Consider the following 14,044-nt stretch of genomic DNA (forward strand, 5'->3'; position numbering starts at 1 on the left):
GCCTTATCTCAAGGTGGAAAACCCACATGCAGTCCATTTTATCAGTTCACCGTGGGCGAATTCGAACTAAAGAGGCTCTTCCACAGTAAAAGCTTCAAAATCAGGTGTTCAAAAAGAAGAAAAAATCCAAACGGTTCAGATGGTCAGAACCCCCTTGTTACACCTTCCTTCGATCTGTTTCTGAAGTGCCCAGGGTTGGTAGTGTTAATCTTTCCCGATACTTGCAGATTATGAATCCAGTACGGGCCAGTATTTGAAGATGCTTTGGAGGGGGGAAAAAAATAGTACCATGGAATACATTCCGTTGCCGATGTATGCTGTAGTAGTTGTGAATGATTACCCTTTTAAAACGATTGCACTCTTTCATTTTCTGGAAATGGAACTTTTTTTCTCTGACTATCTTTCTCTTTTAACCTAGGAAAAGTGAAAGTTATTCACCATCTAGTGGTTCAAAATCCCGCAGTCCCTCTAGAAGTCGAAGTGATTCTCCACCCAGACAGCTGAACCACAGTTCTTCCAACAGAAGTTCAAAGGCCCGGGCATATGCTAAAGCAAAGGCGTTTAAGTATTCCAGCTCGAAAAGAAGGAAATCTCGCAGCCGAAGCTCAACTCGCTCCAGGAGCCGGTCAAGGGATCGCTCTGACAATTCTGGAAAATACAAGAAAAAAAGGCATTACTACAGAGACCATCGACGTGAACGGTCACGTTCTTATGAGCGAACAGGACATCACAGCTATGAAAGGGAGCACTCTGGGCACCGCCACAGACGATGAGTAAAGCCAATTGACACTTTACTCACTATCGTATAGGGAATGACATTTGTGCAGGTTCATTGTGAACCTTGGGGCAAACTTTCATTGAACAAGCCGGTTATAGAAAATGCTGGCAATGTGTTGCTTGGTGCTTTCCTTGGCCTTCTTTCTGTACTGTATTAAAATTATTTGTCTACAGAATGTGAGATTGAAACTCACAGATTTGAGAGGCCACTGCTGGAATTATGGACAGTAACTTTTTCCAATATTTTTGGCAGTTCAAAGCCAAAAAAAACCTCAGTTTTCAAAAGGACGCTTTAATAGCATTGTACAAATGTAATTTTTTTTTTAAAGATGTATGCCTATATTAGGTCATGTGTGTATTTTCGGTTTACCATGGGCATTTGGCCTTGGGCCTAAAATGCTGTCCTGAATATAAATATTTATAAATATCTTGTATTCTGCACTACTAAACTTCACTTTTGATACAGAGATGTTTCAATTACAGGAAAGTCATTTTTCACATGACTAGTAACGTGACCCGTATGATATTTTCTTACTGACAGACGGTCCAAGAGCAAGCACAAATCTGCAGCTAAGTGGGAAAGTTAGTTCCCAAGTCAATGTTGCTCAATGCGCATTGACTCAGTGGGACAATGTGTGTTTTAAGCCTGGAAGGCACGGACAAAATACAAAAAATTCAAGTGCGAATTAAGGATCGTTAACTATACATGAAGTGTTTTTTTTTTTGTTTGTTTTTTTAATTGGGCAGGCAGTTTTTTTTCTTTTACCCATGAAGCTGCTGAGTGCCGGACACCAGCATAAACTTAGACATTTCATAAATAGATTTTTATTTGGTTATTTAATGTTACTCAGGATATCAAACCTTGACAAGTGAAAGTTGTCAAAATGCTCACTCGTTAAAACAGGTGTTTGGAAACCCCACAGCCAGGTGGTATCAGTTTTAGTGGTATGTCCGAGCTGTATCTCCTAATTTCATTAAAGTATTGGATTTTGTATTTAGCTTTCATTGAATGTTTTTAATTTTGTATTAATACAAGGCTGGGTGGGGATTGGAGTTATCTAATTTAATCCAGCACACTATCATAGACGCCTACTGTGGGACTGTTTACTAGAGGCTTCTGTCGACACTGCTGCTGGCATATAAGCCACAATCCGAATCTGTATCTGTGACTATAAAGCACTCTTAATAGAGAAGATATATTTGAGGACAGGTTTTGGAGCATGAATCTTTTCTGGATTTGCATGCTGTGCATTATGTATGGCATTTGGTGCTCGGATACTGAGTCTTTAATTTTTCTTCTTCCTTGTGAGCATAATCTACCATTTGGGCTTAAAACATCCGTGTGACATGTATTCCCTGGATATCCCTCAGTGCAATTGCTGTCTTCTGATTTCCCCCCCCCTCGTTTGGGTGGGCGTTGACATACCATTTGGTGTTCTGTGAAATCTATGTGCCTTCTCCTGAAGCTCCCACCGTTGGTCGCCCCTTCAGAATATTTTTTTTTTTCTGCTGTTGGGTCTGGATCGATATGGCAGGAGCTCCAGATATTTGATAAGAATCAACAAATTGGTGTGACAAAACAGCAATATCTGAGCCGGAGTGTGCCGAAAAGGGGAAAATGCAGAACATGCGTCTGAGCTCAAGAAAAAGATGCTAGAGGCAGAGATTGCAAATATTTTGCAATGCAAAAAAATAGACCGCTTGAAGCAATTCAAGATACTGCCGAAACATCGACTGAAGCAGTGAAACCGGTCGAGGAATTGCAGCCACCAACGACTCCCGAACTGCTCGACGGAAAAATTATTCGAGGGAGACAATGAGGTGACCTCGGACGCTCAAGACCTAAAATGTCAGGATCTCGACATTGAATCACCAGAAGAGGTGGTAGACACATCCTTTGAGGCCTTCACCACCAGATGACATTGGAATATAAAACCAAGTCCTAAAAAGGGCAGCAGACTGCAACTTGACGAAGAAAAGCCACAATCATGCTTTCTACTTGAGACTTTACTGCCCACATAATCAAGGAGCCAGTTTCTACCCTTGCTACCAAGTGTATTAGATCAAGGGAAAGGGGTATTTAAAGAGCCTCCCACTTGCAAAGCAGTCACAACAAGAGGTGAGAAAAATACAAACATTCCTCAAAGGACCCATTGTGAATCAAAGGGTTGGTGCCAGCATAACATCTACAGCTAGGAAAAGGACCAATGTTGGACCACTGCCAAACCGAACAAGAGGCTGGACCTTATGGGTGGAAAGGTTGATAGAAGTGCAGCAATTTCGTGGTGCATTGCGAACGCATATCAGCAGTGGTAAGAGGTAGAACTACTAAAGCACCTGCCAGAACGGTTCCAAAGAAGGGCACACCACTTACTGGAAGAGAGAAAGAACATGGCAAAAATCAGCCCTAGACGCTGCAGGCACATCTATCAGACAAATTATGATTGGCATTGCTGAGAAGACCTGCATGGCTGAGAATCTCTGGTTTCAAGCCAGAAGTGCAGAATAACCTACTTGTCTCACTGTTCGATGGGGGGGGGGGGGGGCGACAGCTGTTTGGTAGCATCGTAGATGAAAAGCTGAATCAACTGGAAGACCATGAAACGGGAAGATCTATGGAAGCACTGCAATTTAGAGGCACACCCTCAAGAAGACCAGCAGGCAGAGGTAACCATCAAACAGCCTCGCGCCAAACATATTGGCAAACTTACCAAGGGGTGAGCCAGCAACCAGGGCAGCAGAAGAATTGGCTGTTCCAACAGGGAAGACCATCCTTTCGAGTGGGAAGAGGGCAAACGAGGAGGACTGCAGACCACAACAAAGTGACTGCATTCCAAAAGACACTATCTGAAATACACTTCATCCTTTAAACAAACAGTTCCTCCAACATACAACACCAGAAGGAGGGCAGGTTAAAATACTTTCTCCAAAAATGGAGATACCACTTCAGGAAGCAACCACCATTAAAAAAAAAAATGGAAAAAAGATTTATCCCAATAACTCCAGGAGGTGCAAGAACTTCAATTCAAGGAGGCCATAGAACAGGTACCTCAAGGGAAAAGGAACTATGGCATTTACTCAACGGTTCTTCTTAAGTTCGAGGCATGTGGGCTGCTGAATTCATATCTGTGCATAGATCGCCGCCTAGTGTTGGGTCCGGATGTTTGCACGTTGTTGTCCTGGAAGAGTCTTCGAAGTATCCTTGGATAGGTGACTCCTCCCCTGGACTACAGTGCGCATGGGCATCCTCTCCATCCTCAGATTGTTTTTTTCCGCCATTGGGTTCGGATGTGCTATCTTAGCTCAAGTTAGGAAAATATTTGGTCGAGGCCAAAAGGCCTTTAGTTCGCGTCGGTACTGTTTATCGATCGGGTTTCGATAGCATTTTGTTAGTTTACTAACTTTCAGCACCGACTTTCTTTCGCATTTACCTGTCCATCAACTACTTCGACGATGGAATCCAGGACGCCATTCAAAAGGTGTCCGGTATGCAATGCGAAGTACCCACACATCGACGTCCATCCGATGTGCAACAAATGCCTTTCGCCGGACCACGACGAATCGACATGCATGGCCTGTGCCCGGTTCCGTTCCAAGAAGACTCTAAGGAACCGAAGAGCGGCGAGACTCGAGGCGCGGCACGCGGCACCAACAGACATCTTCGACGAGGCCGACGTCGAAGAATTAGAAGTCATACCCTCCAGTCCCGTTTCCGAACACGACCCCGGATCGGACGAGGACGACGAGTCACTCTTCCACAGAGGTGAAGACGACACCGAGGTAGGAGACGACGAGGAGGCCTTAGGGGCCGAAGAGAGTAGCTCCAATGATGAACAAGGCCTACCTGTTCAAACCGAAGAAACACCAGCGCCACAGCCTTTGGCTCCGGTCGAGGGATCGCCTTCGGGCCTTACCCGAGACCCATCCCGTAGTTCTTCGGCCCCGCCCTCGGGCCCGGCCTCGGACGTTCGGCGGCAGACATTGCTGCATAAGCCAGCTGGTTTCCCTACCCCGAAACCGAAAGCAGCTCCGGTTCATACGAAACCGAAACTGAAAGTGGCGCTGGTCGGATCGAGGCCTTCGACGCCAGCGCAACGCGTCGGCACCGACCGCACCAAGAGGGACTTCGGTGCCGAACTGGAATCGGGCGACATCGGAGTCGACAAACGGAAAGGCCATCGGCACCGAGAAACCTACTCGGCTACCGACGCCAACGACACCGAGGGCAATACCGCCTGCTTCGCCTCGCGTCGCTCCCTCGACGACGCCGATGCCTCACGTATCGAGGACGTCGACGGTGATCTCCACACCGAAAACATCCACGCCCGGCTCTACGAACCTGCCCGGTGCCAAAGCCTCAAAGACGCCCCAAGTGTGGCATGCTGCGACGCAAAGCAACAAAACCACGGCGGCCCTCAAAGACCGTCGGGTTCCGGCCCGATCGGAGCTCCAGCAACCTCGACAGGGCCAGCCAACATTACCTTCGGCTTGCCTCCGTCAACAATCCCGAAGATGTTCCAACTCAGGACACGGGTTACCCAGACTCCGGTTCCACCGGACGAGACGTCTCCGGCACGTGTCATCGACGCCGACACTGGCAGGATGATTCTCCACGACCGAAGGATAACTTCGGAACCGCCATTGGACCCTTTCAGGATCCCACTAAAAAGGAAGCTGCCTGTGGAATCGGAACCTCTCCTTTATGAACCGTTCCGTTCCTCCTACCAGGCTCCACACAGGTTCTCCCCCACACGCTCCGACACGGATGCATTGGAGGACTACATGGATGACCAAGCACCCTACCATGTAGACACAGACCCTGATGACCAGCAGGACCCTGATCAAACTTGGGGCGACCCTGCAGACCCCGGTGCACCTCTCGATACACAGGACCCACAACTCTATGGGGCAAAAACATCTCCCACGGAGGATACTGCGGCGTTCAACGCTCTTATTGAACGTGCTGCAAATAACCATGGGGTACAGCTTCACTCAGATACCATCGAAGATGACTTTCTAATGGACACTTTTGCATCCTCAGAAAGACATGTGAAAACTCTGCCAATGCTGAAGGGGGTCCTCAAACCAGCTAAGGACATTTTCAAGGAACCCACCAGGGCACGAGTGATAAACCCCAGGATTGATAAAAAATACAGATCAGCACCTGGGGATCCTACTTACATCAAAGGACAATTACCACTCGACTCCATCGTCGTAGCGAATGCTCGCAAGAGGGCACACTCGCAAACGACAGGTGACTCTCCTCCCCCGGACAAAGAGTCCAAGGTGTTAGAGACCTCTGGCAAGCGAGTTGCCGCCCAAGCTGCCAACATATGGCGCATAGCCAACACTCAAGCGCTCCTTGCTCGCTATGATAGAGCGCATTATGACACACTGGAGCAAATATTCCAACATCTCCCTGACCAGTTCAAGGAAGGCGCAGAAATGCTCATCAGGGAAGGACAGCTACTCGCGAACGCTTCCATCAAATGTGCACTAGATGCTGCAGACACGGCTGCCAGAGCCATAAACACAAGCGTCATGCTGCGACGACATGCCTGGCTACGGATCTCAGGATTCAAGCCTGAGGTACAAAACAATATACTGAACCAGCCCGTCAACCCCGACTATTTATTCGGGCCAGAGGTTGACACCACCCTCGAAAAGATAAAAAAGGACACGGACACTGCAAAGTCCATGGGCGCCCTACAAACTCAGTCCTTTCGGAGCGGCTCCTTTCGTCGCCCCGGAAACAAGGGAGCAGGTAGAGGACAGGGGTCACAACAAACATATAACAAAGGCAATACACAGACCACCTACGATAAAAACACCCGAGGTGGATATCGTGGCTCCAGTACAAAGGGCAGAGGACGTGGCTACGGCAACACCAGGTCCTCCCCCAAGAACAAGCAGTGACGCCCTCTCCCTTCCTCCCGACCACATAACACCTGTCGGGGGAAGGCTACAAAGGTTCCTGTCCACGTGGAATTCCATCACCACGGACAGGTGGGTCAAAGATATTGTAAAATACGGTTACTGTCTGGAGTTAACCTCCACTCCACCCACAATACCACCAAGAAGCCGTCCTATGTCCTCAGAGCACTTAACGCTCTTACAGCAAGAAGTGCACAGTATGCTTCTAAAAGGCGCTATAGAGGTCGTACCCATCCACGAGCAGGGTACGGGAGTGTACTCCCTCTACTTCTTAATTCCAAAAAAGGACGGGTCGCTCAGACCTATATTAGACCTGAGACCCCTGAACCAGTACATTGTTTCAGAGCACTTTCACATGCTCACTCTACAGCAAGTCCTTCCGCTTCTCAAGCAGGGAGACTTCCTAGCCACACTGGACCTCAAGGATGCGTACTTTCACATACCCATCCACCCCTCACACAAAAAATACCTCAGGTTCACTGTTCAGGGGCAGCACTATCAGTTCAAAGTCCTTCCCTTTGGCGTGACAACAGCGCCCAGGGTTTTCACGAAGTGCCTAGCTACGGTGGCAGCACATCTACGGAGGCAGCATATACACGTCTACCCCTACCTAGACGACTGGCTCGTTCAAGCGAAGTCAGCCCAGCAATGTGCAAGCCACATGTCCCGCACCATTCACCTTCTTCACAGTCTGGGATTCTCACTAAATTATCCAAAGTCCCATCTCCAGCCCGCACACGTACAACAGTACCTAGGTGCGACTATAGACACTCTGGCGGCCACAGCTCAGCCAAATTTAGTGAGGATCAACAGCATACAACTGCTGATCTCCAAGTTCATACCCAATCACTCACTTCCAGCGCGAGTGTTTATGCAGTTGATAGGCATGATGGCCTCCTGCATCTTCATAGTCCCGCACGCGAGATTACATATGCGCCCACTTCAGGAGTGCCTAGCACGTCAGTGGAATCAGGCTCAAGGACAGTTGAAAGACCTAGTGTTGGTGAGCGGTCGGGCATACAACTCTCTGCATTGGTGGAATCCACAAAACCTTTGCAAGGGCCGACCGTTCCAAGAGCCTGTTCCGCAAATAGTACTGACAGCGGACGCGTCTCTCCAGGGATGGGGAGCTCATGTACTCCACTACACAGTGCAGGGACTATGGACGACACAACAGAAGAAGATGCACATCAACCTTCTGGAACTGATGGCAATCTTCCTGGCCATGAAGGCATTCAAAGTACATCTGTGCAACAAAGTCGTGTTGATCCGGACGGACAACATGACTGCCATGTACTACATACAGAAGCAGGGAGGAACACACTCTCCACAGTTGTCTCATCTGGCTCAGAGCATGTGGAAGTGGGCCATTCAGAGGAACATGTTCCTCATGGCGGAACACCTCCCTGGCAAGGACAACCAGATGGCGGATCTGCTCAGCAGACACAGCCACCAGATGCACGAGTGGGAGTTACACCCATCAGTACTCCAACCGTACTTCCAGCAGTGGGGTCATCCAGAGATAGACCTATTCGCGACAAGCGAAAACGCAAAATGCCAAAGCTTCGCCGCCAGATTCCCACATCCGCAGTCGCAGGGCAATGCGATATGGATGAACTGGTCCGGCAGATTTGCGTACGCTTTTCCCCCAGCGCCGCTGATACCGCTGGTGGCTCGCAAACTTAGACAACACTCCCTGACACTCGTCCTAGTTGCTCCCACGTGGGCACGCCAGCCGTGGTACACCACCTTCCTCGAACTTTCCGTGGTGCCGCATCAAAGGCTGCGGATCAAACCCGCGCATTTGACGCAGAACCATGGAGAGGTTCAGCACCCAGATCCGCAACAGCTGAACCTGGCGATCTGGCTCCTGAAGTCCTAGAGTTTGGCTATCTCAACCTGCCACCTGACTGTATGGACATCATCAAGGAGGCCAGGAGACCCACTACCAGGGCTTGCTATGCGGCCAAATGGAAGAGGTTCGTCATTTATTGCGGTAATAATGACATCAACCCGCTGGACGCATCCATCCACAACATCATCTGTTACCTCTTACACCTATACCGATGCAATCTGGCGTACACCTCTATACGTGTCCATTTGACCGCAATATCAGCCTATCTGCAAACCAGGCAGCACCTCTCTCTATTCAGAGTGCCTGCCATCAAAGCATTCTTGGAAGGGCTCAAACGAGTCATTCCACCTAGTCACCCACCGGCTCCAATGTGGAACCTCAACTTGGTCCTCACACGCCTGATGGGTCCACCCTTTGAACCTCTACACTCATGCGAGATTCAATTCCTTACCTGGAAAGTGGCCTTCCTAGTAGCGATCACTTCCCTAAGAAGAGTTAGTGAACTCCAGGCACTAACCGTTCAAGAGCCATTTATTCAGGTTCACGTCAACAGGGTCGTACTACGTACCAACCCCAAATTCATGCCCAAGGTAATATCGCAGTTCCACATGAATCAGACTATTGAACTGCCCGTTTTCTTCCAAAACCCACAAACTGTTGCAGAAAGGGCTCTACATACACTAGATGTACGGAGGGCCCTCATGTACTACATCGACAGGACTAAACCATTCAGGAAGACAAAACAACTGTTCGTTGCCTTTGCCCCACACCACAAAGGTAACGCCATCTCCAAAGCAGGAATAGCCAGATGGATAGTTAAGTGTATTCAAATCTGTTATCAAAAGGCAAAACGCACATTAACTATTCCACCACGAGCCCACTCAACACGTAAGTTGGGGGCTTCCATGGCCTTCCTAGGGAATATTCCCCTGCATGATATATGCAGAGCAGCCACATGGTCCACTACACACACATTTACAAAACACTATTGTGTAGATGTGCAGTCAAAACAGCAGGCAGCTGTAGGACAGGCTGTTCTCAAGACACTTTTTCAGACCGCTGCAGCTGGCACGGGTAGCCGCCGCTAATAGAGGGCACTGCTATGTATTCTATGCACAGATATGAATTCAGCAGCCCACATGCCTCGAACTGAATATGCTACTTACCAGTATGCATCTGTTCTTGGCATGTAGGGCTGCTGACATTCATATCGCCCTCCCTCCTCCCCGGCGCCTGTCGCAGCTGCAGCTCTCAGAATTACTGCAAGCATGGTCATCACTTTCTGTATCTACTCCATCACTGCCACAATGGCGAAAAACAATCTGAGGATGGAGAGGATGCCCATGCGCACTGTAGTCCAGGGGAGGAGTCACCTATCCAAGGATACTTCGAAGACTCTTCCAGGACAACAACGTGCAAACATCCGGACCCAACACTAGGCGGCGATCTATGCACAGATATGAATGTCAGCAGCCCTACATGCCAAGAACAGATGCATACTGGTAAGTAGCATATTCATTCCATTGCGTCCAATACTAGACCTAAGATTCTTCAACAAATATTCAAAATTACGTTTCAAGAGGTGATACCTCAGTTGCAGAAAGGAGACTCCATGGTAACCATACACTTGAAGGATTCATACTTGCACATTCCAATGAACAGAAAACACATCTATTGAGGTATGTGGTAAACAAAACACACTACCAATTTTAAAGTGCTAGCATTCAACCTAAAATCAGCACCAAGATTTTTCATAAAATGCCTAATGGCAGTAGCTGCACATCTTAGCAAGCAGGGGATTCATGTTAACCTGTACCTGGACTGGTTGATTAGAGCAAGCTCATATGGTCTCTGCAAACCGCATATAGAACAAGTGATCGCGACACGAGTTCAACTCACACTTTCAATACTCTGGAACAAGTAGTCAACAGAACAGGTTTTCTTGGGAGCACAGATCAACACTGAGACTGGAATCCAGTTACCTGGCTTTTCGCAAAAAACTGAAAACGCACCTTTTCCCGAAATAATTGTCCTTACTTCCTCCCTTCCCTCAATGGATAACAACCTTGTCACAGCGCGGGGATGCCCTTGGGTCACCAGGCGCTATATAAATCGCTAAAATAAATAAATAAATAAAATTGTAGGAAAGGTGTTTTAAACGAGAAGAGAACATTGGCAGTGCTGCAACAGACACCTCTGTACCGCAAGCTCTTAAAGTTAGGACAGTGGGGAAGCTTTTAGGAATGATGGCTCCATGAATTCATTTAATCCTGCACATTTTGCTTGCACATGAGGCCGTTCCAGGAATGGCTTCAAGAGCAATCGTCACAAGCAACAGAGTTGGGAGGATCTAGTGACTGTTACACAAACCATTCATCAGGAAATGGCATGGCGGAACAAAACAGACGTAGCACAGGAAAGGCTTTCCTCACTACCAACTTCAACAAGGACCACAATGGATGCTTTCCAAATCGGATGGGGAGCACATATAAAAAGCCTTAAAGTAAGGGGATTGTGGGCACAGGAGGATGCGGTAAAACACTTCAATTTCCTGGAGCTAAAAGCGGTGTTCCTAGCCTTAAAAGACTTTCAGAAGGAGCTTTACGGAAAAAAAGTGTTAATACAAATGGACAACACCACCACTGTTTTACACAAACAAGCAAGGAGGAACAGTCTTTAGCACTCCACTTTCGCTCAACAACTATGGAAATGGGCAATCCCAAGGAATTTTATTTGAGTTTTATATAGCGCTGGCTATATCTAAAGGTATCGAGCGCTTTACATGAACTAACCGTGTGTTACAAGTTGCAAAAGTTTCACAATAGTTACAGAATGAATAAATCTACAATGCAGAAGTAATTTAATGAACACGAAAATCAGGATCCGAAAGACCAGGGAAAGTTGGTAATCCACAGGAAGACAGCAGCGGGGAAGAAAACTTGACAAATGTCCCAAGTCCAGCTGGGTAGGTAACGGCCATAGCGGTGTGCCAGAGCTAATCTCCCCTATAGCTGTCAGAGCAGCTCCACTGATAATTGGCCATGTATGTGTTTTGGGCTCTGCCAGAATAGTGAGGTACAAGAGGTGATCAAAAGTCTAGAATCCAAAGATGGGAGGTAGGAGCTGGCGAGGATGGCAGGATAGGAGAAGGATTGTGGTTTGGCAGCCATAGACTGAAGAGGGGTAGAGAATAGAAGCCTGAACTTCAACAGAGAGAAGTCTTCAATAGGCCACCCATGGGGACATTGAAGAAATGGAGTCTGGCAAGTCCCAGGTAAGGAGTGATGCTTAATGGGGGTGGGGGGGGGGGACTGCTTAACCCCGTGACTCAGCAATTGGTCTTGTCTCTTGTACTGAGATTATTTATTCTGTATGCTTTTTGTCCAGTTACACCTTTGGATCCTCCCTCACCGATGGTATTTCCCTGGTGGGTGCCATTTTGGAGTCCGGCAAGGCATATCCCTCGAAGAAAATATTGACTTTTTATTTTAAGGGGGATAGATCTAGGCACCCTCCGGACCTCAAGCTCACAAATTGGGTCTCCTGAGGCGTACTCCGCTCCCTCCCTCACCGCTTCTCTGCCCCTGCAGTGCATCCGCAAAGGTGTTTGGGACTCTCACGTCGCCGGTGCTGAGTCAAGCGGGCTCCTGGTGTGTTTGCTGGATGAAGCTGCCTCGTGTTGTAATGGAGTTTCTGTAGTAGGGGATCTCTCTGTATAGTCATAATCTATGAATAGTTCCGCCCATGTGCGGGGACCCCGGAGCAATCAAAATATCTCTTAAGCTGTCCTGCATTTGCAAACCTGCAAAGACACTTAAGAGACAGACAAAATAATACAGCCTAATAACAATATGGCTGCACTGGCCAGCACTTCATCTGAAGTGAACACAGCCAAAATAAAGTTTAAATGTCATTTTTATTCACATCTGACATGTTCCTTTATTGTATCACACTCCCTTCACCAAAATCCCTTTAAACAATAGAGAGGAAGGGGTGGACAGACAAGCCCTATAGGCTGTCATTGTGTCTGCTAAAAGGATACCGTGCCTTTAAGGAACTCTCCAGAGACCCCCCGGTATCCCAGGATGCACAGCCAAAGCAAGTTACTTTCAGTTCTTTTTTCCGGCTCCTGCTAGCAGGACCCGGGAGCATTGAGCTCTACCCTTTTGGGTGGATTTTTTGGACTAAAAATTGGTTTGTTGAAGATAAAAGTTTGTTCATTCAACGTCTAGAGCCTTTCTCTGCTGGATCCTGTAGTTTGGTGCAGTTTGACCCACTCTATTTTAATTAACATGGCTTTATTTGATAAATGCCCCGAGTGTGGGAGGAAAATGGCCAAGACGGACCCACATGATGTCTGTATTCTCTGCTTCTCATCTTCACATGTCCCTGCTACATGTGACATCTGCAAGGCCTTCTCCAAGAGGACCCTGAGGGACAGAGAGAAGATTCGCCTTCAGGGACAGGAGAAGCAGAGAACAGGTGGGACTTCTGGGCAAGGAGGATCTCCTTCCCCATCCTCTGCCCATGCTTCAGCCACTGGAGGGACCTCCGGGCAGAAAAAGGAGCAGAAACGATGCCTACCGGCTGGAAGATCCAGTTCGACGTCTACGGCGAGAGGTACAGCACCGGTGTGTTCGCCGTCGCTCCATGGCTCTGGATCTCGGTGTCCTCTACGTTCGACGTCGAGAGAGGGGCCGGCGAGACCTAGGACTAGGTCGCAGTCGAAGACTTCAGTCGATGTCGACACACAATCGACGTCGTACTGTGCCCCGCAGACAGCGCCGCTCGCCGTCGAGGCGAACCCGCTCGTCTCCTTCGCCGTTGACTCATAGATCGTCGTCGCCGAGACACCGGCGAAGGCCGCCGAGACAAAGGAGATCACCGTCGAGGCGACATCGCTCACCGTCGACGTCGAGAGGCTCGCTGGCGAGACGAAGGCACTCGATGTCGAGGAAAGACGGGGGACGCCGTTTGCATTCAACGGCGAGGAGAAGCCGTACGAGGTCGACGCACAGTTCGACATCGAGGACGAGATCACCTGGTAACACTTCTTCAGTGATTACGATATCCAGTCGTGGATCTAGGAGAAGAGGACGCTCTCCCTCGTTCACTTCAGCCTCTTCACGGGGTAAACCCGCAAAGAAGAGAAAGGTGGACGGAAGTCCGGACAGAGCTAGTCCGGGTTCCCCTGCAAGGGGTGATGGACGGAGAGTGTCTCCAATGGACCCACTGCCTCTACCGCGGCCGCAACCTCAGCCTGAACCGCAGCCTCCCCCCTCAGCCGCAGCCTCAGAAGCCTCCTACGCCTCCTCCTCCACCTGACCCCCGGCCCCCAGTGGCGCCTCCTAAGCAACCTATGCCACCTCCGCTACCACCGCCTCCGGTGCCACAGCTCCCGCCTTCTCCTCGGCTACCAGTGGCACCTAAGACCCCACGCAGACTGAGATCACGCTCTAGATCTCGCCGGAGGTCATG

The 14,044-nt window shown here is 48.8% G+C and overlaps 1 protein-coding gene across 1 annotated transcript in view; it reads left to right on the forward strand.

Annotated features, from left to right (window-relative positions):
- CCNL2 (cyclin L2) overlaps positions 1-1,775 on the forward strand; it is a 60,476-nt gene extending 58,701 nt beyond the window's left edge. The window contains exon 11 of the mRNA XM_085609558.1: positions 419-1,775. Coding sequence (XP_085465684.1) covers positions 419-773 — 355 coding nt within the window. The 3' untranslated portion in view covers positions 774-1,775. The remainder of the gene's footprint in view (positions 1-418) is intronic.
- Positions 1,776-14,044: the final 12,269 nt, after the last annotated feature.

Source organism: Triturus cristatus, chromosome 1_2, assembly GCF_964204655.1.
Source record: "Triturus cristatus chromosome 1_2, aTriCri1.1, whole genome shotgun sequence".
Classification (NCBI taxonomy): Eukaryota; Metazoa; Chordata; class Amphibia; order Caudata; family Salamandridae; genus Triturus; species Triturus cristatus.